Source organism: Anabrus simplex, chromosome 14, assembly GCF_040414725.1.
Source record: "Anabrus simplex isolate iqAnaSimp1 chromosome 14, ASM4041472v1, whole genome shotgun sequence".
NCBI lineage: Eukaryota > Metazoa > Arthropoda > Insecta > Orthoptera > Tettigoniidae > Anabrus > Anabrus simplex.
Window position 1 is genome coordinate 21,974,796 of NC_090278.1, and position 23,851 is coordinate 21,998,646.

Below are 23,851 nucleotides of genomic sequence, written 5' to 3' on the forward strand. Positions count from 1 at the left end.
GACCAAAGTGTTGGATAGAGATTATGTTGGTGATTTCTGTTACCAGGCAGTTCTGAAGTAGTCATCCTGTAGTGAATTGAATGATCATGGATCCATATAAAGACAACTGTCATGCTGGAACAAAACTACTGATATCAATATTGAGGCAAAAATTTAAGTCTCAGGATGAAGGAGTACAAGAGTGGTTATTTGCTCATATGTAAAGAGCATCAGATATGATGCAAGAAAAACTGAAGCTGTACCTACCCCATGACTGAGAATAGAGTTTGATGCAAAGATCTTTGAAATCACAGGGATAAACATGGCTGGTCCACTGTTTCTGAAGGCTAGAGTTGACAAAATCATGTATTAGCCCATTTACTTATGCAATGTATAGGGCAATACATTTTGAATTGTTTTCTTCTCTATCAACCTACATCATCTTGCAGGCATTTCCGTTGTGATCAGAAGGAGACGGCCAACAATTTTTTACTATGACCAAGGAATAAATTTTGTTTATATAGCAACTTGTATGGGAAGTTCCACCTTTCCACTACTTTAAAAACTACAAATTTCTTAGATTATAATAACATGAATTTATTGCAATTTTCTTTTTGGTGGAACAAATTTCTTTTTCCTGGAAAACATCTTCAGCCATGATCTTGAATGATAATTAAAATATACACAAAAAACAAATACACAGGTAAAATAATATTAAAAACAACTTGACTTTAATTTGATAAAAGCTTTAAATGTCTAGAGTCAATGGTTTTCTCTTCATTGTTACGGTTTGGCACCTCTTGATATGAAAGATATGTTCAAGAGAAGTCACTTAAAACTATCGTAAAAAAAGGATCTTAATATTTCTTAACAAATAATTAAAACAGAAATGTGTAGCTCTACAAGCTGTTGTAACATTCAACCTGTGTTTGATGGAAAGGGGAATTCTCTTGCCAGATGAAATGGGCTAGGCCTAATTGTGGTCAAGACAGAAAATGACTCTTTGTGATTGTGTCCATATCTCCTGATACCCCTCACGAATGACTCATCCTGGGCCGCCTACTTGCTTAACACTGCTGTTCTGGAAACTTTTGTAGGTAACTTAGAGGAATTGTGAAAAAATTCATTGGACTCAATGGTAAATAAAGGCAATCGAGGTGTTGAAGTATTGGTAACCTGTGGCTGATTTTAGTTTGTGTTGTAAACTGTGATCTTTTGTTTCCAGGTAATAACTGATGTCATATTAAGTTTACTTTCAGTTGAGTTAGGTGGGAGGAGATGTGAGAAAACAAGGGGCAACAGTATGCACACTATGATATTTTGTTTCCAGCAGCTGTTTCTCTTGTCTGCTGTTGGTAGTAAAAAAAAACATGTCATCTAGCTTGGATTGTTATTGTTGTAATAGAGCGGAAAGACAATCCAGAATAAATCCATATTAATGCAAATGATTGATTCCTTGATTTAGTGAGGCTACATTTCATAGGAAGTTAGAATGAAATATACACTCTTGTAATGTTATTGTTCTATTCAGTCATAATATAAACAAACTCCGAAAGTGGAGTCAGGTGTTGCAAATGCGTGAAGAAATTCTTACGAGGACAATAACAGACTCTGCTATAGACTGTATATTAATGAGATTAAGGCTATGATGTTTAGATTCTCAGTTTTCAATGCTGTATACATAAAAGGTTAGGAAATTAATGGGGCTACTGAACCGGTTATAAATAATGAATTGTGGAGGTATGTATTAAATTCTCAAAACAACACAGCTGAATATGATGTTTTGAAAAAAGGCACTGCTAGATTTTTCTTTTTGCTAGGGGCTTTACGTCGCACCGACACAGATAGGTCTTATGGCGACGATGGGAGAGGAAAGGCCTAGGAGTTGGAAGGAAGCGGCCGTGGCCTTAATTAAGGTACAGCCCCAGCATTTGCCTGGTGTGAAAATGGGAAACCACGGAAAACCATTTTCAGGGCTGCCGATAGTGGGATTCGAACCTACTATCTCCCAGATGCAAGCTCACAGCCGCGCGCCTCTACGCGCACGGCCAACTCGCCCGGTACTGCTAGATTAATTGACCCAAATAGCCGAAAACACACACCGATGAAGGCATGCCAATCTGCGGTCAATGAGTCGCTAAGTGTGTGATAAGATTCGATTTCTGAAGAAACGCTTTACCACACACACTACATAAAACAGGGCGGTTTCCTATGTGACTGAGCATATGCTTTTTGAAATCGCACTTCCAGGAGAATGTCTCAGGGCATTCCGAACACGAATAAACCCTCTCTCCAGTGTCCACATAGGTGTTATTGTTAACGTCCCATAATTTAAGGTAACCCACACCACAGTCTTTAAAAGTATACTGACCAACTCCTAAATGACTGATGGAATGTAGATAAAATTCCGAGCTTAATCCGAAAGTCTTATTGCATTTGATACACTTATAGAGCCTTTCACATGTATCAACAATGGAATCAAAGTGAGTAAGGAGGTGATTATCTAAAATGGAGGACGATAGAAAAGATTTACCACACAGTGAACATGCATGAGGTTTCCTCACCGTATGAGTATGTTTATGTTTCACTAGAACACTTTTCCAGGTATATGATTTGCCGCACACGTCACAAATGTGAGGCCGCAGACCAGTGTGTACCGTCATGTGATGCCTGAGGTACCATTTTGAAGTGTACGTCTTACAGCACACAGAACAAGTGAACCCCTTACCAGTGTGTAACCTCATGTGTATCTTCAGGTTATTTGGTGTAGTGAATGTCTTATAGCACACCGAAAACGTAGAAGTATTATCCTGTGCCACTCTCGAGTTCGCATGAACAAACATATCTCTCTTGAGGAGCGATTCAGTTCTTGACGTTTCTCCACAAACGTTACAAATCCACGGTCCTGCTTCAAGTCCTAGTGATCCTTTAACAGAAGATCCTTGACTCTCACTGTGATTGTTCCTCTTCTTCACCTCAGAACCTGGAACTTCGGTACTGTAAAAATATAAAAGTACAGTGTACATAAGATTGAAATTGGGATCTACAAGTTGAATGAAAACTTTACAGCAAAACCTTAAGGAATGGATTCCTCATATATGGCAATGCACGGAACATAAGAAAACATGGCTCTGGAAGTGCATAGTTATGAAGTTAAGTAATGTTTGTGTAATCTGACACTCCAGTACTGTTGCACTGTTCCAACCTCGGTAATGCCAGCTAGAACACTGCATTCACAAATCACACCAAATGTTGAAAGAGACCCCATCCTGCAAAACACAATCAAATATGCCTCGTATAATGCGTACTACCAGACAGGCTCCGAGAATGTGCACACAATGAGTTGGTTCATCATCAAAAGCAGTCGAATACGAGACAAACTTTATGAGTCCCCAAAGATACACGTCCGGGAGAGCATGGTGAACGAAGGTACGACAAATCTGCGGTTATGTATTTCTGGACTAATGTTGCGATACCCTTTTTTTGTTCCATTTATGACAAAATCATTCCTGTAATTTTGGCAGTAAGTTTTGTTACACCCTCATCAAAACCTATCAGAGTGTAATCTGTAATAGTACATACTGAGAGCAGTAATAATATCTTCCCCACGACTTCACTCATAGATCATAGGCAACTTTACATATAAAATTCCACAATTAATTCCAGGGAATCAGTTAAAGATCTTAAAATTTGGTGATCAGACTCCTGGCTTCATATCAGGAGGCCCCAGGTTTTATTTTGAGCTAGGGAGGAATTTTTACCTCAGTACAGTTAAATCCGGTGGCTCAAAGTGGAGTGTTTTTGTTCCAATTAATATACATCTCTTTACCTACAAACAAGACACTGCACTACAAATGATGCAATAATGATTACAAGCCTCCACATAGGCACAATAAAAGACATCCCGTGAAAAACCTACACAAAATCCAAATGAAGAGCCCAGTTGAATAAACTGGGAAATAAGCCAGGAAGAAGTCAAAGTATTGATGCTATCGTAGACAAACAACTTTCATAGAAGCAAAACATTATCAGTGTTTCCAGAAAAGGATTTACAATATTCAAGATATTCAAGAACATATATTCACATATATTCAAAACCCAGAGCCATATAGTAAGAGCTGGCCTGTTTCATTCATGCAAGCACAGCTGCATTGTGGCTGCCAGTCGGAGGCTGTGATATCTAGCTGCGACTGCCTCTATTCTGTTCTGTTCATCACCAGTTCTGATTGAACACTGTTCCTTCATGTGCTGAAGTTTTGTAATCTCGTGCTTGTAGATGACTTTCACGTAGCAGTTTTGCTGTCATTAATTTGTTCTAAGAGGTAGAATGGGTTGTTGTGTGGTAACTAGGAGTAAAATTTATCCTCCGAAGACAAAAAAATATCTATGAACAATAAGATTTTATCACAGGTTTCCAAAGGATTCTGTGACTTGAAAATTTTGGTTTACTAAATGTAAACAATTGGAGTCTGTTAATTGTAAAAATGCATATGTATGCGGCAAACATTTTCCTTCCTCTGATTATGAAGACAACTTGCAAAATAGTTTGATAGGATTATCGCTAAGGAATACACTAAAGTTAAGTGCTAGCCCATCTCTGAAACTACCAGGTCATGCAGAACAAATGGATACAAGTAACTGAAATTTAGCTTTGTGGCTTAAAGAAAGAATTATCTTGTTATCTGTCTTAGAAAGGCTGGTAAACAAGACTCCTTCAGCTTATACTATGTAAAACTGAATGAAGGAGAAGTACAGAAAGAAGGAGAACAGCTTAGCTATAAACTCTACAAGAACGATGTAGACTCAGCACTTCCACAATTTTTGGACTGGCTGAGAACAAGAATCAGATTGCCCTGATGAGAAGCTGAAGACAACATTATCAGACGTAGCTAGTCGTTCAATTTCTTTGAAATATTGAATTAAATTAGCACTATTAAAACATTAACTGAATTAGCATGGAACCATTTTATTATATTTCCTCTATGCATTAAATGAAAAGTAATAACTTTTTATTCTTTATTTTCATTTATTTTTAAAGCTATTTTCTTGTGTTCCAATTTGTGCTGTTTTATTTGTATGTCCCATAAATCGAGTATGGAAAACAGATTTGTTTGAATTATCGAATTCTATGGATGCTTGTGCAAGAAATCCTAAACTCATCCATCCCAATTCAAAGGTGTGTTTTACAAATGAAAAGAGAGCATCACAGTCTTCTCAGTTACCTCATTTATGTTTATTAGTAATAGACACCGATGCATAACATAAATATCACATCTTCACGGGTTACTGGTGGTAGAATGGAATAGTTCAGTTTACCTCTCCATCATTACCTTGTTTATCTTTGTCAGTAACGGTACACCTCTGTATATCATAAATCTCCCTATTTCATGTCTTCAGTTTTACTGGTTGTGGAATACAACAGTTTGGTTAACCTTCCCACCAGTCAAAATTCCTATAACTCACCAAAAAGCAGAGTGGACTAACTACTTTCATTAGGACATCATCTCAAAAAAGACAAAAAATAATGGTTTTAGGCATAATGTGAATCATTTCCTGTCTCAAACTTTTTTGTTAAAGAATATTTTCAGCTCAACATTGTGTTTAATGTTAGGTTTGTGGTTCCCAGGGGACTTGTAATTCTACATGTGCTGTCTGGATTCACATGACACATTACTTCAAAATTCTATAGAAAAAAATGAGGCAGTCATTATCAGCAGATGTTGTAAATGTTCGTAGTCTTGCCTGGGCTTCACATTTAATTAAAGAACTATAAATCAAGAAGAGATTTAATAGACTTGTGTACATTGATTTCTCCAAGCAATAAAGCAAATGACTCCACAAATGATGGTTACATGTGACGAAAGCTCTATGGCAGCAATACACGTTATACATGATGTACAAAACGTGCAACAGTAATAAACTGAAGCTGCCATAACACTGTCATGACAAATCTGAAATCTGTGAAAGACTTATCCACCACAGAGAATGTTATAACTGTTTCCTGTAAACTACTTTGGCTAATCAAATCATATTCCCTAGAGACTGTTGAAAGGAATCCTTCCATAGTGAAGGGGAATGGGCCAATGACCTCGATGTTAGGCCCCTTCTAAACAACAAGCAAGCAAGAGTGAAGGGGAATAAAGGACTGCCTGCCATCTACAGGTACACTATAAAAGGTATTAAGGGGAAAAGAAATGTGGAGTCAGTACTATGCAACAGATGATATATTCTCCTCTTAACAAAGAAGTTTTCACTGACTGAAAACGAGTAAATTTGTCATGAACAATATGATACAGGCTACGAAACAGCTTAACCATTCTACAGCTTCATCAGTGGCCACATGGAAGTCCTGCATTGTTCCACTGAACTTTCAGAATGGGAAATCCATAGAAATATGATGGACAGTCTAGTGCATGTCATCACAGTTACAGTAACCTCCCACTTATGCTTCTAGTATTGACATCTGGATTCTTATTCGATTTAATTATCTCCATACTTTTCTGGGTGGGTTGAAAGCAGGTCGGTGGTTAACTGGATCTAGGATTAACCCTCGGGATGTCGCACAGCAGTCTTTTCGACTGCACGCAGTCTTCTTTCGTTTCTCTGTATAGGATTGTTATAGGACAGATTTCTCCCTCCACTACATCTACCGTGCAAACTTCCCCTACTGTTTAAAGCCACGTAGCGCTCTCTAGTTGCTATTCTGTTGCCCCTGTGGATGTTTATGTGAGTGTGCAGTGCTTTCAACCACGGGCGACTACTGCTGTTTGTTAAATTTGGTTCGAATTCTGGACGTGCAAAAATTAGTTTACACATATTGTTTTACTGTTTCTGTGTTATATGAGTGAAAATGGATCCTGAAGAAGTTGATAGGATAAACAAATTGATTGATAGTGTGGGAAAGGAGGAGAAACATAATGAAACATTATAAGAACTACAAGTTAGTGCAAGGAAGAGGCTCTGTGATGATAATGTGAATGATACAGAAGAGGCATGTAATATTTTAGAAGAAGAAGAAGACATTGACGATTTTCTTGAAGAAAGTGATCACTATACAGATACTGAAGGTTGTACAGATACTGAAGATGAAAATATCGATGCATGAGAGAACAGGGTTCTACCAGAAAACATAACGATACCTCAACACACTGGAAAGGACAAGATTACTAAGTGGGACATTCACTGCACTAGGTGTAAGGGATGAGCCAGAAGACATAATACAGTATCACACTTGCCTGGCCCATTAAATTTAGCTCATAACATAACATCTCCCATTGAATCATGCCAGTTATTATTCCCTGAAGATGTGCTAGACAAAAGTGCATGTTACACAAATTTATGGATTGGAATGAGACGAGAAAATTACCAAAGGCCTCGAGATGCCCCAGACACAAAGCATCTAGACGAGAAGGCAGTAATAGGATTGCTCTACCTAGCAGAATTTCAGAAGTCATCCCACACAAATCTAAAATATTTATGGGCTTGCGATGGTACAGGTGTTGAGATTTTTCACACAACTATGAGTCTCAGAAGGTTTCAATTCCTATCGACTGCTTTGAAGTATGACAATTTCACAAGCAGCGTAGATTGTCAGAAATCTGACAATTTCATAGCCTTTCGGAAGGTGTGGGAGGAAAAGTCGAACAATGCAAATCATATTACTCATTGAGCGAATTCATAAACACAGATGAAAGGCAGATGCCCTTTTCATCAATATATAGGAAATAAGCCATCAAAATACGATTTCTAAGTATTTGCACTTTCAGATGCGAGGACCTTCTATACGTACAATATGGAGGTATGTACAGGGAAACAACCTGATGGACCCTACAATGTGAGCAACAGTTGTAAAGATGTAGTCAAGAGACAAGTACAGCCAATTTCTGGCACTGGCCGCAATATAACTACTGACAATTGGTATACGTCAGCACCATTAGCTCACAGTCTTTTGGCCAACCACAGACTTACTCTGATTGTAACAACAAAGAAAAACAAATGGGAAATACCTCCCGTCTTTGTTCAAACAAAAATCAGACCGGAAGTGAGCAATACGTTTCACTTTAGAAATGTTTCCACGTTGTTTTTGTATGTTCCCAATACAAATAATGTAATGTTGTTATCAACTATACACAACAGCAATGACATTGATGAAGAATCGGCTGAGGCAGATAAACCTGAAATAGTGACTTTTTACAACATAATCAAAGGGGAAGTGGATGCTGTTGATAAATTGAAAGCATCTTATAAAGTATCACGAACGAAAAACAATGGACATTGTTTTACACTCTCCTCAACGTAGATGGCATCAACAGTTTCATAATTCTACGAAACAAAATTGACGTAAACCATCGTCCAATTTAAAAGACACTGACGACTGAGCCATGCCACAATTACTTCCAGTATCGCTTCTTGGGACAGTAACAGAAAAAGAAAGGCCTGAGAGGAATAACCAAAACCCTGGGAGATGAGCCTTCTGTGAGAGAAGAAGAAACAGAAAGAGGAAGACTTCGTGTGCTGTACATATGTCGGGAGCAGACTGTCTTCACTTGTCAAGCCTGCAGTATGGAAACTGCAGATAATGATGATGACAGTTTTATTATCAAAGGACACAGTCAGCTCACGAATATAATGAAGATTGATAAATAACTTGCCTTTACTGAACAGTAACTCTAATTGCTGTTATCCTTCTATCAGTTGTAGCCTTTAAAGTGAAAAACGTTGCTCTTACCATTACCTTGCTTATATTGCTGTAACATTTTTTACATATACTTTTACTAATAGTTGTAAATGAATGGGAGGCAAGCATTTTCACTGTTCCTTAGATGTTTCCCCACTGTACATTTACAAGGTTTTTTTACTTCCTTTTTTAAAACAAATTTTCATTTCCTTCGTTACAGACTCCTTTCGACATCTTAAATCTTTCAAACAAAAAATCAACCTCATCTTCGGTTATTCTTTAGGAGTTTCCCCCGATCATTGTATTTAAAAATTTCACATTTTAAGCCTATCCTCAAGATATTAAAAGTACATACTTCTCCAGCTTCTGATCAAAGAAGATCCCTTATGTCATATTAATCTCAGACTCAAATACTTCGTTTATGCCGAATATGTAACTTTTCTAGCTTAAGAAGTTCCTCATTAGGAATGAAACATGTACTTCTTAAATAATGTAATTCCATTTTAAGCAGGATTATGTTACATAATTACATAGACTAACAGTAAAAAACAAACAAGTATTAGATGTGTTGTAAATTACTAGTACATTGTACTATACTTTCTTACCAGTTTACTTTTGTGAATTCTGTGAGTCTAAGTTCTTCCCATTTCACTGTATTTTGATGTGTGTTTTAAAGTAGAACGTAACATTAGTTATTGTATTATTTTAAAGCACTATTTAAATGTAAATAAATATTTGTATTTTTAATGTTGAAAATAGAGAATAAACAAAAAGTATAGCAAAATAACAAAAATAAATAGCAAATTGAAATACAAGAATGATACTTAATTCTTACAGTCTCTTCCACTGCACGCAATGACTGACATTACACTGCCTCACACGACATCCCAAGGGATATGCCTAATTTCTCGGGGTTTGAAGAGAACCACATATTGCACCATGTTTGATTCACATTAAATTGGTTTTGCATCAGTCTCTCGCCTACTACTTATGACGGTTTACTTCAATTTAACCTGAGGCATTGATGTGAGCAGTCCTGATGTATTGGCAGGAGAGAATTTTTTGGCGTAACTCTTTTCAATGCCATTTGTCTCCTAAGATGAGTGGGAGGAATATTTGAAAGTACTGGTAGCCATTCCAAATGTGTGGACTGTATGGTTCCTGATAAAGTCCTCATCGTGTCATTCAACACAGTGTCAATTTCCTTCATGTGAGCACTATTAAGCAACACTGGACGTCAACATTCAACTGCTGGTTAAACTGAAGTAAGAGCTGTTGTTCTCAAGGTAGACGCAATTGTACCCCAGCTGTTCCTGAGAGCTTATGTAGGATGTTAATACTTGCTTTAACTTTTGCAGATGTTCTGTTGAGATGTTGTCTATATGTCAATGGTCGCTCCAATACAAATATATTACAAAGACACTAATTGAGACACTAAGAAACATTCACTATAATGATGCTAATGTCCTATTAAACTCTACATAATGATTGTTATATGAATGTGCCTTTACAACAGTAAACATATTATAGGGAAAGCACTAAACATTATTAGGCTATACATAATCTTTCACAGAAATTCATAATCAACAATAACATTACATTGATTATTGTTTGTTGTGATGTGCTTTGTCTCTTCTGTTCCCCTCATCTCCAACAGATGGGAATACTACTGCATCCCAAGTAAAATAGCCTGTCTGAATACTGGTGTGAAGTAGCTAGGGAGTTAGAAACGTTCTTTATTTAGCTTGCCATTCCCCTGGTTCATAATTGTTTTGAAAATTACTGGTGCATAACACACTGGTCATCATGGAATTCCACCTATTTGGTCCCCGCTCTGACGCATGATTGGAATGAGCAGTGTGCTCACTTAGCATAAAATGGCAAAGGGGTGTTCACAGCTGTTTGCGGACTAGTTATTACAGCTCTGGAACTTGGCACTGTTAGAGCGCCACCGTAGTACTTCTTGTGAAAAGCGATTTTCACTTGACTGAGCATAGGATGCATCAGCATTGCTTTAAACTGCGACATTCCAGCCAGTTAATATTCTATTCTGACAAGAATACTGACATCATTATAATGACGTATATAGAGTTCAGTTCAATATTTGTCTGTCTGCGCCTGTTAAAGTAGTACGGGAAAATAAATGGGTGAATTTTAAAGAAACCTGGCATTTCAGTTTCAAAAAAGTTCAAGTAGGATCATAGCTATATGTTGTCTAAAAATTCCACCAGCAGGTGGTGCTTCAGAAGGGGCCTAAAGAATAAAATTCGATGTATCCCTCTTACAGTTGGTATTACTCAAAACTAACTCGTGGCAAATTTTTGTTCTATACCTTCTTCCGATTCAGTGAAAAATAAGGGAAATATCAGGGCAGTCATGTGAAAATTTTAGTCTAAGAGCCGGTAACTAGCTCTATAAGCTTTTAAGAGAATTACTATGGAGATCATTAAAGTAACGTTTTAAAGGACTGGTACACCTGTCAGTACTTTTCTAATTCATAACCTTCAAATTAAAGTTCTCTGCACTGTCTCTACTACTTGCATTTTTAATGTGAATTACTATCTTATATGACATCCATTCATCTATCATGGTTTTAGAGCCAGCACTTGCTCTTAAATTATGAATTTATGCCTATAAACAGTAAACTATGCTGGAGCAAATAAAAGCAATTTGTACAATTCATGAGAAATTATTTTACATTATTATTATTATTATTATTATTATTATTATTATTATTATTACTATTATTGCTATCGCATATAAATTAGTTTCACTACTAATTTCACTGAACAAATTATCGGTAAAAACCAAATGAAAAATCTAATTCTGTCTCTGGTTTCATAACTTGTGGTGGTTTGTAGCCTGAAACAGCAATTTCTTCAAGTCGGGACCTGCTACATGTTGTGTTATGTTACACAAGCCGACCATCGCCAGTTGACTTGGAGGCGCCATGAAATGACATTAGATATATTCTTTAGGGTACAAGGAAGGAGTAGAGTTGTGAAAATACTGTGGTTTTGTACAATTACCTGACATATACAACATCGAACAGTATACTGTATATGACTAGGAGAGCACCTGGTGACCATATTTGTTTGCTATCGCTCCAGACTTCGGGTGCGTCAGTGGACTGAACACAGCAGACGGTTTCACTGCCATGTAAATAACAGATTTTTTGACTGACTGCAAATAGTAACTGGAGTTTACAAAGTACCACGCTGGACCACAAGATGGCAGTACAATATAGCATAGTGTATTGTGTCAGCTAACAGACGGCAGACAAGCAGTGGGCAATACAATATTGTGTGGAGCCTCGCACGATATGCGACCGGAAAGGAAATATCGTAATGTTGGGCCTCATCTGACACACAAGGGACAAGGGTTAATATTAACCTGATACTTGGGTTCCTTTATGTCAGAAGGAAGAGATCAAATCAAGATCAGCAATAACGCACAGAGCAAGGATGCGAGTAAGTCACGTCAATCCACTCACAATCTGTGACAGGTATTACAGCCAGTATGTGATATAAACATCAGTTCTTCAACAATTCTCTACTTATAATGGTATGCCTTGAAGTATGCAGTCATTAAAATAGATGCAAAAGACATGTAAAACAGAAATATTACCTTACAGCATATCTGTAAACTACTGACATCATTCAAATATCATCAAACTACTTTTGAAAAAACAATGTGACCTGTCAGCTCGTCCTGAAAGCACTAGATAAGTCAAATTGTCATTGCTCATATAAGAAACAACAATAGGCAGAGACCATATCTAATTAATTTCATACTCAATCATATTGACAGCTAATTCATACATAATGGTATAGGAATTGGTCCACCTATTCAATACACACATGAAAATGACATAAATATCTTTTGTGCTCGAAGATGCCAAAATATAAACATTATATGCCAGAAAACTGAATCTTAATGAGGCTCATTTTAGTTTAACTTTTATTATGATCTAGGTTCTCCACCAATCAAAAGTTTAGATTTTCATTATGATAGATGTTCTCCACCAATCAGAGTTCTGTTTTACATTACGATACAACTGTTTGACCAATTAGGTAACAACAGCAAAATCAAAAATGTCAGGCACACATATTAATATCAGTGCACCTTCTACTTCCAATATTCCACAAGCACATGGCACATTACCGCACATTCACCTCACCAAGTGTACAATAAACAATTTGTATTTGAAATAAAGGTAGGTTGTGATATCCTTCTATCAAAGCTTTGAAAACATATGACACTGTCAAGGTCTCTGATCCACTCACGGAAAATCAATAACCGACGATAAACAGCCGAATGCAACTCGCCTATAATTGTAATTAAGACACAAGTATGTTTATAAAGCAAAGAGAAGCCATTATAGGCTTGTTGCATAATATTGTATTATACTCCTCACATTTTATAACCTGATGTCTTTATTCCACCTAATCAATACATTTTACTTTTTACTAGTTTCAACTGTTTAACTCAGTCATCTTCAGCTATTCACTTATACAAGTTAAAATAAGAACATAATCATTAAATAAAACGTGGTTTGTAAACCCTCAGCTCAAAGAATAAACATATTATGAAACACTTTACTCCATATTAAAATTCTCGGATTTTTACTTGACACTTGTCTTCTGAAGTAATGAGAATAGACTAATTTAAGAAATGGATAGGAATGTTCCAATTATGTAGAGGTCACTTCATACAACATAACAAATGTTCCAGAAATAAACAAAAGATTATGCTCAAATTACAGGCAAAACAACCTAATAATAGTTGTTGAAATGCTTAAAAACAATACTTTAAAATTGGGCTATGAAGAAATTATTTCACCTGGAACATGTTATATCTTATGAGAGCAACACGTATATCACTCCCTGTTAATGATCCATAGTATAAAATCTGATGTATACCCTCCAAATATTCTATCTTTGATGAATGATCAATCTGACTACATTTATCATCACTTGCACCTCGGTGCTGGTGCCTCCTTTCTTCTACAGTCGAGACCAATGGTACCTGAAGCATACAGATTTCATCAGGTTTTCTCTCCACAGATTTGGATGGCACCATCACTTGGGTAAGTTTCCAGGTATTCATGAGAGAGAGAGAGAGAGAGAGAGAGAGAGAGAGAGAGAGAGAGAGAGAGAGAGAGAGAGAGAGAGTTGGTTGTTCCGCTTGGGTAAAAGCAAGATAGCATCCGTCATCTGAGTAAAGGACGATCTTTAGTAATGTTGCTCATGAACAGTGGTGACAGAGCTGAGCCTTGATAGATACCGATTTTCACAGGGAAACTTTTTGTGGTACTGACTGCAAAGCACACTCGACTGCTGGTGTTTAAATACAACATCCTAACCCAGCTAATGAACAATTTAAGCATCTTATAGTTATGAATTTCATTGGTTCCCTATTGATGTGGGATTACAGTAAAATGAAATACCTTCAAGGTCCACCTATTCAATACAAAGACGTTTTAATCCTTTCCCACGGAATATCTTTGACTCACTGTCGGGCGAAACCTAGTGTAATAATTTGCTTGTCAGGTATAGTTGTTAAGTACCTTCACTAAATAATTTATTCTGTAGAAACCACTTAAGATATCACTTTCAAATTTGTAACAATGGAAAATACACTATAGTTATTCTAAAATTATAAAACGAAATCACCTAATTACACGCAAGACCCCCCCCCCCACCTGTTCAGAATGATACATCAGGAAGCATCCGATATGGTGCATAATGTTAAATTGCTTGTTCTTGAAATCAGTCTGAATTGCTGAACATGATGGGGCTCTTATTTTCTTGGTAATGCAGAGAACGCAGGAATTCACCCTGAATCTCCCAATTTATTTCATTTTCAGGATCAGTTGGATGAAGATGTTTAGATAACAAATCGTGCTTCCTCTTGGACATACAAACTATAAACAATTTTTGACTGAATGGGATTGGAAGATAAATTGACATTAGTTGGAATAGGCTATTATGTAATTAAGTAGAGGCTCATAGTATGAAACAGATTTAACTGAAGAATTAAAACTGATAATTATGTTTTTTACAAGTAGGCCTAATATTTTAAAAGGAGACAGTACTTGAATTAACATTTCCTGTCCTGTGCCGTATTTTGATTTCTCTCAGATCCATATCCTGTCCCAGATGCTTCCCATACCATTTTCATTATCATACAACTTCAAACTCACTACCACTGCATTTGTCAACATATTGATCTAATTTGTAACAAATATTCTCTGCATTCAACTGGTTATGAGCAGCCATGTTGCTGCAATGTGTTTACATTCAGTCAGCTGTCTGTTCTAAGAAAACGTATAAAAGAGCACTTTACTTTAGGATTCCGTGCATGCCAGTAGTATCTAGGAAGCGTAGGGAATTCACTGGTTCCAAAAAGTGTTTAGCAGACAGATGGCAGAGGAAGTCGGTTTGAAAGTTGAGTACGCTTTACTACGCAACCTGCATTCATGTATCATGTATGTTTTATTGAACTATCAACATGTATATTTCTACATTTAGTGTAAATTATTGTTAAAACGGCTATAATACTGATTATTTCCAATTGTTCAATTAAGTTCATTTCATACAGGACTAAATATTCATAAGATTAGAGATCAATTAAACTGACTAGGCAAATGCCTATGTTTAAAAATACTCCGACATACTCATCACACTAAAGAAAAGACGAACTCATATTAGATTCTTACATATGTACATTGAGTGTAATAAGAGCAATTAATTTTTGTAATTCTATAATACTGAATTCTCAGCATGGGTATAACCACCTTAAAATCGTTGAATTCTAGAGTATGTCATTAGCTCTCAATATGAGGCATAATATGTAAATGCAATTCTAGTGTAGCTGAGGATGACCTTTTGAGAGGTCGAAACCGGTCCTACATGTGACAATAAAATAGTATTGATTAGGTGGAACTTTTCTTTCATTTATGACTTATGGTGACTATCAATACGGAATAAAAATGAAATTTATCAATCAAGATATTAGCGCCAACCAGGCAAGGTGCAATGCATATAAATATAGGAATATCAGAATCAAATTAATGAACACAACTAAGAATATTGCATTTTTAAAACAATGCCTTGCTTATGACTTAACTCCAAAGTTTTTAAATAAATACAACAATAAACACAGAAACACTTATCAAACACGTGAAACTTTGAGAAAACTAATAGAATTTGGTTAAAAACCGAAATCAAATTTTTCTATCGTAAAAAGCAGTACCTGAATAATATACTATAGCCCCGACACCTGAAAGTGTCCCTGGAACTGCCACGCAGCTTTTGGGATCACTTCCAGCATGTCACAAACGAAAAAATAGAAAATCTAGCCTTAAAAAAGCAGAATAACTTAGGTAAAAAACTTGAGACCTTAAAGCGGACACAGAAAGCAAAACAAGTCACTCACTTCACAAAAACAGACAGCTTAAATCAATCTACAGGAAATAAAATGCACCTTTTCTATCCACCTGTAAAAAATCTTACGAACACAATATTCAACCAAGCAGAAAATGAAATTTTAAGCAAAGGACCTAAACATAATTGGGGTAACACCTCAATACTACAGGATATCACAACCGCGGTAACTGAAACAGAATTAGCTATACAAAGGATTCCGCATGAAATACCAGAAGAAGTCAGACACGAAATAGCAAAAAAACTACCACAATACGTCAATAAAATACAAGCTAACATCTCTGATAACAACAGAGCAAATATAACGCATTTAAATAATCTCAAGAACAAAATCAAACAGAATAATCTCCTTATAACAAAAGCCGACAAAGGAAACACAACGGTAATTATAAATAAAGATGAATACATTCTCAAAACGAAAGAATGTTTCAACAATGACACGTTTCGCATTATACGTAAAGATCCCACAAATACAGTACAAAGAAACTTAAAGAATCTACTCAAAAACACAAATTTCTTGCTAATTGAAACATATTTTGCAATAAGGTATAATGAACATGTCAACGCTATTAAGCATAATCATTTCTCTGCAATAGGACAGCACATGCACGATTACAAATATAATTTTACGGACATAGATAATGATTTGAAAATATTAAATACAAATCCGAAAGGCCCTTTGCTTAATATATACGAGGAGTTATACATAACATTTGATCAATATACAAATCCCAATTATAATATCAACGAACTAACTGAGAAAACCAACATTTTATTAAATAAAATTACCCCAATTGTAAAGAATTATTACATCAAATTAGTTAACAAACAGCGTCATACGCAAGCCATTGCGCAGACAGCGGACTTGCCCGGCCTCGCCCACACACACAACAAGGCTTCCCCCACACACCCCTCCAACCCCTCCACAACAGCCGACAACATTATCAGAAGTACAAGGTACAATACGCAACAGACAGCCAAACAGCAAACATTCCAACCACCCCACAGCAGTAAGTAAATTTTCATAGAACTCACACTAGTATACAACTTTTATTTCAATCAAATTTCTAATTCAATCATTTTGACTTGCAGATATTCACCATCATAAGAAAGGAAAGAGCCACCATTAGCGATCTTGGATTCAAAAAGTGAACGAATTTCTAGAACATTAATCAATGTCAAACAAACAAATGATTAAAGGTTACAAAATACTAAATTGGAAAGTGGTTGAGTAATATTCATACATATTGGCAATGATTACAATATTTTAAGCTTAAAACTTGCAAACAACATAGAATATGTCTGTCTCTTATTAATTTGGACTGTCAACTGAAGTTTACATCAAAGCACATTACAGTGATTTTAATGTTTTAATGTGTTTAAGAGTTTTGCTTATGAGCTATTTCACATAATTCTAACATAATACGCACCGCAACAACTACTATTATCTGCAGCTTTAGACAGTCAACAGTGCAATTAAGTTAAACCATGTCCACTAATTTTTATTGGGACTTTTATTGTTTTAATGTGTTTAAGTGTTTGTTTATGTGCTAACTTCTTATTATTCTAATATAACACGAACTGTACAACACAAGTACCACTATTACCTGCCGCATTAGACAATCAACAGTGCAGTCAAGCACGTTAAATTATATTTACTACTGTTTTATTTGGCTAGTCATTTGTTTTATTGAACTACCAACATGTATATTTCTACATTTTGTGTAAATTATTGTTAAAACGGCTATAATACTGATTATTTCCAATTGTTCAATTAAGTTCATTTCATACAGGACTAAATATTCATAAGATTAGAGATCAATTAAACTGACTAGGCAAATGCCTATGTTTAAAGATACTCCGACATACTCATCACACTAAAGAAAAGATGAACTCATATTAGATTCTTACATATGTACATTGAGTGTAATAAGAGCAATTAATTTTTGTAATTGTATAATATTGAATTCTCAGCATGGGTATAACCACTTTAATATCGTTGAATTCTAGAGTATGTCATTAGCTCTCAATATGAGGCATAATATGTAAATGCAATTTTAGTGTAACTGAGGATGACCTTTTGAGAGGTCGAAACCGGTCCTACATGTGACAATAAAATAGTATTGATTAGGTGGAACTTTTCTTACATTTATGACTTATGAACTTTCCTACGATGAGGGGAGGAAGTCTCTCACTTCCGTGTGCACTGCAACACAGTACAATGACCTCCACTCTTGTACAATTCCTCGGCTGGCACTTCTCTCGTTCAGAACTTTAAGTCCGTTTGGGGTCACATTAAAAAAAAAACAATGCAGTTTCATTGACATTGAAAATATTATATGGTGTGTACAAATTGATTATATGAGCAATGCTTTTTTGCCAACTGTTGGCATCACCAATGTTAGCTGATTCTGCTTCTCCGCACACTGCCTGCTATGTGATATCGTGGCGTTCTTTAAATTGTTAAATACAAAAGACTTACAATTTCACTTCAACTTAGCAAACATGAAGCACACTGTAGACACACCGAAGAGAGTGAAAGTGCGGAAAGCTACCTCTGTACGTTCTGGAAGATGCGTTCTATCACCATGTGGATAAATTTTGAATTTAAATTACTCTGTGAAGTACTTTTTTTTTAACTTAAAGGCAGTTTTGAATTAAAAGTCTGAATTTTGATGATGCGACAGACATTGTTCTTCAAATTACGAATTATCACTATTTTGAATTAAACAATTTAAATAACATGCAAAACCGTACCTCACATTTCTGGGAATGAGAGCCTCTTCGAATTAAGCGGGATTTTGAATTAACCGACTTCGAATTATCGGGGTTCTACTGTATACCCAATAATATTTTGCATTTTTAGTGTCACTTTTTCAGAAAACAATAATTCTATAGCATTCTGTAGAACATTGTAAAAAAAACTGTACCATAATAATTTTTGGTGTTAAACAAAAAAGTTCACATCTGAAGGATAAAGTTAAAATAGTTATTAATACAGATTAAGGCAATAAAATGCATACACACTTTGACAGGACATATCTATTAAATATATTATAAATTTGGATTGAAAAACAACAGTAATGTGTAGTATGTTCTGTTAACAGATATCCTCTATTTATAGGTAGGGATATGTGTAAAATTTACAGTGGACCCTGCTCCATTGTGCGACAACTGTCAAGGAGATGATGTATATGTATAAATTAGGCATTCACTAAATGTCATGAAAATTGATGTGAAATTCAACTCCCGCGGGTATTTCCTCTGCTGCATGCCGTCCACAATGCCAGCTCATCCTACTCTATTGCATTCAGACAAAAGAGTGTGTTGCATTGTTGTGTAGTTAATCTAAAGTAGTAGCCACGAGGTGATCCTGGTCTGTACACATGTCTCGGTTTTTCAATACCACTTCAAAATTACTTTCCGCTGTTCAAAAAACAATCTCGGCTAGCATAATGTCATGTGAGACAGATCTGTTAACAGAATATCATATGATAATGTTGGCGTCATTTGTTCATTGTTGCCTGTTGCATAGCAATACTAGCAGAACATAACCGCATTATTTGCTCAATCTTCTAACCAATGACGTGCCTCACGGCCACTATTGTAGATGAACTACACAAAAATACAACACAATCTTCTGTCTGAATGCAACAGCAATGTAATACAATACAGTAGCAAGAGCTGGCACAGTGCACGGCACGCAACAAAGGAAATACCTGCGCACGAATTGTATTTCCCACCAATTTACTCCACATTAAGTAAATGACTAATTTTATACATATCTATATATACATATATACAATAAAAGTTATGTCTGTACATTGCTCATAATTTAAAAACAAATGGCATTTCTGAATCAGTTGTCTCCATAGTAACAAGGAAATGCATTTTTAAAATTTCCCTCATTTCTGTCTGTACGGGCATCACAAAAAAAAAAAAATGGCTGAAGTGAATTTAATGAAAATCAGTATGTGAAGTCGGAAAATTATGCACTGCAGTCTAGGCTATAAATTTTATTCACATTGAAATGGCAGTTTAGGGGAAGGCCTAAAATTTAAATCTTCAATATTTATGTCCTATCGATAAATTCTACATTTAACTAAAATTATATTAGAATTATATTTCTGATCACTTATGTCTTATACATTTTTACCATACTGGTTATGATAACAGAGTATTCGTGAATTTTGGTTTTCATTGCTAAGATCATACCAACACCAAACCACGAGAAAATGGGTGAAAACAATTTTATGAAAATCGGTATGTAAAGTATGGGAATATGGTGATACAATTTAGGTTATAAATAATTTTTATTCATGCTGGGTGAAATGGTGGTTTAGGGGAAGGTGCCTAAATTCGCTTTTTAAAATACCTACATTATTGGTCCTATCGAAAATTATTACATACCATAACCAAATTTATAGAGAATACAAGTTCCAATGTCGCATACTATTTTACTGTACCGACTATGATAACAGAATAATGAATTTAGACTTTTGTTGCTTAGTCCATATCATCGCCAAGCATTGTTAACATAGAAATATTGTTTAATCACATCAAATGGTGGTGGTGTTAAACAGGATTGTCTTAAGGTGTAAAACAGTCTGGTCATCAGTGCGTATCGACAAGGAAAAATGTGAACATGATTATATAAAATATGAAAAAATCATAAAGGAACGAAAGCTTGTAGAATAAGACAAGAGGGAGTCAGGAAAGAAGGAAAGATGATCTAATATCCCAGGTACCGAGCTCAATAGCTGCAGTCGCTTAAGTGCGGCCAGTATCCAGTTTTCGGGAGATAGTAGGTTCGAACTCCACTGTCGGCAGCCCTGAAAATGGTTTTCCGTGGTTTCCCATTTTCACAATCTCTTTACTCCTTTTCAATTGTGAGATTACCAGCAATTTGTTGCAATGTGCTCATCAGCTGCATTTTGTCACACCTCTCCTAGATGCTCACGGCCACTTTGGTGTTCCCTTCCAGAAATTTAATTTATGATATGAAACTACAAGACAAAAAAAGATAAAAAGACAACATCATAAGGACACCCTGCAGTTAATTGAAGAACAGTTCAGTAAAACTAAATCAAGGGACTACTACAAAACCTTCAGAAAGCAGCTCCAAAAATATGAACCCCCGACCCTACTGATGAAGGATGAAGATGGTAAGCTGGCCCATAACAATAAAGACAATGCAGAAATTCTGGCTAAACATTTCAACAAGCTTTTAAATTGTGAGGAACCTACAGAACTCCTTCATTTGGACACCAACACCCCGATAAAAACATCACCAGAAAACATCAATCCCCCCACAATAAAGGAGGTCTACCAAGCTCTGAATAAATTAAAAAACTACAAAGCGCCAGGAGAAGATCAGACCTTTGCGGAAATCTGGAAATATGCAGGAACCTCAGCAAAAGTTGCCCTCCATCAACAACTTGTCTCTATCTGGATTAAAGAAGAACTACCAGAACACTGGACAACAGCCCTCATTCATCCTCTGCACAAAAAAGGGGACAAAACCGACCCTAATAACTACAGGGGAATCTCTCTCCTAGACATAACATACAAAATATTTTCAATAATCATCCTTAATAGGATAAGTTTACAACTTGAGAAAGAACTAGGAGAATATCAAGGAGGTTTCAGACCCTGGAGGAGCTGTCCTGATCAGATCATGAGTCTTAAGTTGATAATGGACTATAACAGGAGAAGAAACAGAGATATGGTGATAACATTTGTAGATTTCAAGAAAGCTTATGATTGCATCCATAGAGAATCTCTGTTTAAAATTTTAAGACACCTTGGACTACACCCCAAATTAATAAACATGATAAAATTGACTCTCACCAATACCAAGTCAAAAGTGAAGTTTAGGGGTGAAACATCAGAGACATTTGAAATTAAAACTGGACTACGGCAGGGAGATGGGCTCTCACCACTATTATTTAACTGTGCTCTAGAAATGGTAATGAGGGAATGGTTTAGAAAATGTCCCCCCAAAATAAAGATTGGCCGAAAAATCAAAACAAATTGCCTGGGTTTTGCTGACGATTTAGCATTACTAGCAGTGGACATAAAAGAAGCAAAAACCCAGATATCAGAACTTCAAAACATTGCAAATAAAATTGGCCTCAAAATATCATTTGAAAAAACAGAAATTATGCCCCAAAAACCAACACAGCTAAAAGAAGTCACCATAAATGGTAATAAAATCAAAATAGTAACTCAGTTTAAATATCTTGGAGAAGTAATAACACATAACTTAAATGAAAAAATCTCAATCCAAGTAAGAACAAATAGATTAGCTAAAGCACAAAAATTAACATGGGATATCTACAAAAAGAAATGTCTATCAATAAATACAAAAATAAAACACTACAACACAGTTATAAAACCGGAAGCTACATATGCAGCAGAAACACTCTTTTACCTGAATAAACAATCAAAGACTGACAGACTTCAGAAAATTGAAAGGAGGATTGGAAGAACCTGTATCAACAAAAAATATCAGAAAGATGGACAGTGGCGGTTAATACCTAACAAAGTCGTGTACAAAGAGCTAGAACCCATTACAGATACTATGCGTAAGAGGAGACTGGGATTCTTTGGACATATCATGAGGATGCAGGACTCGAGACTTCTGAAACAACTAGTACAACACAATCTCGTCTCAAAAAATACCACAACAGGATGTAAATGGATCAGAGAAGTAAGAGAGGATCTGAAGGAAATAGGCCTTACAACAGAAGACACCAAAAATAAGATAAAATTGAATACAAAACTCAAGAATACAAACCTCCGCTTTACCCTTACACAAAACAAACCAACAACACGCACATTTTCAACTGAGGAAAGGGCACGAAGATCGGAGCGTCTGAAGAAGTACTGGGAGGACCGCAAAGCCCGAACAATCCCTTCAAAGAGACCTGAACGACGGACTGACTAAAGTGATCCTATGCGGTCATAAAAGAAGAAGAAGAAGAAGAAGAAACTACAAGGTCAATTTTATAGGAAATTGAGGTGCATATTGGCACTGGTGCACTTTCACTGTGAAAGGACACTTGGAGTGGTGTCAAAACAGTAGCCTCCACTTCCTTCGACAGGTGTGGCAGTCCAACTGACGAGCCTACTGGCACATTGGAAAGAGATGCTGATAATTTTAGAACTGAAAAAGGTATAAAGTATTTGATATTTTAGCATTACAAAATGTGTGAATTAGAATCTATGTTTGGATGTTTGTATAATTATGACTTGGTGGACCTGGACTACATTTTACACACAATTACAGCATCACAAGGAATAATATACAGGCTACTTACTAATGTACTGCCTTAATTTTTTACAATTTGCTTTACATCACACCAAAACAGATAGATTTAAAATACCAATACAGTTGGTCCGTTACTGGACACTATAAATTTTCCAGCTAACCCATTCATGGTTGCCAGTATTTTGCCCCATTGTGCTAAGTTAGGCTCATCAGTTGGTAAATAGCACACCTACCAGGACGCATGACTAGTGCACACACCATGGAGGCCACTGTGTAGGCTACTTGGAGTTACCGGCAGTGCCAATGCACTATAAGAGACGTTGTCTCATTTTCAAAAATTGATGCCTGCCTGGCCATGAGATGATGATGATGTAGATTCCCATAGGGAACCTGATACATTTGTTCTGAATGAGTAAATTTATAATACCAATATAGTTTGTCCGTTATTGCACATTATAAATTTTTCAGCTAACT

The 23,851-nt window shown here is 36.0% G+C and overlaps 1 protein-coding gene across 2 annotated transcripts in view; it reads right to left on the bottom strand.

Moving 5' to 3' along the window:
* Positions 1-405: 405 nt before the first annotated feature.
* The window catches only part of LOC136885766 (zinc finger protein 211), a 196,595-nt gene continuing 173,149 nt past the window's right edge, over positions 406-23,851 (bottom strand). For both annotated transcript variants that reach the window (XM_068230215.1, XM_068230216.1), the window contains one exon: positions 406-2,976. In XM_068230215.1, the coding sequence (XP_068086316.1) occupies positions 2,106-2,976 (871 nt within the window). In that variant the 3' untranslated portion in view covers positions 406-2,105. The remainder of the gene's footprint in view (positions 2,977-23,851) is intronic.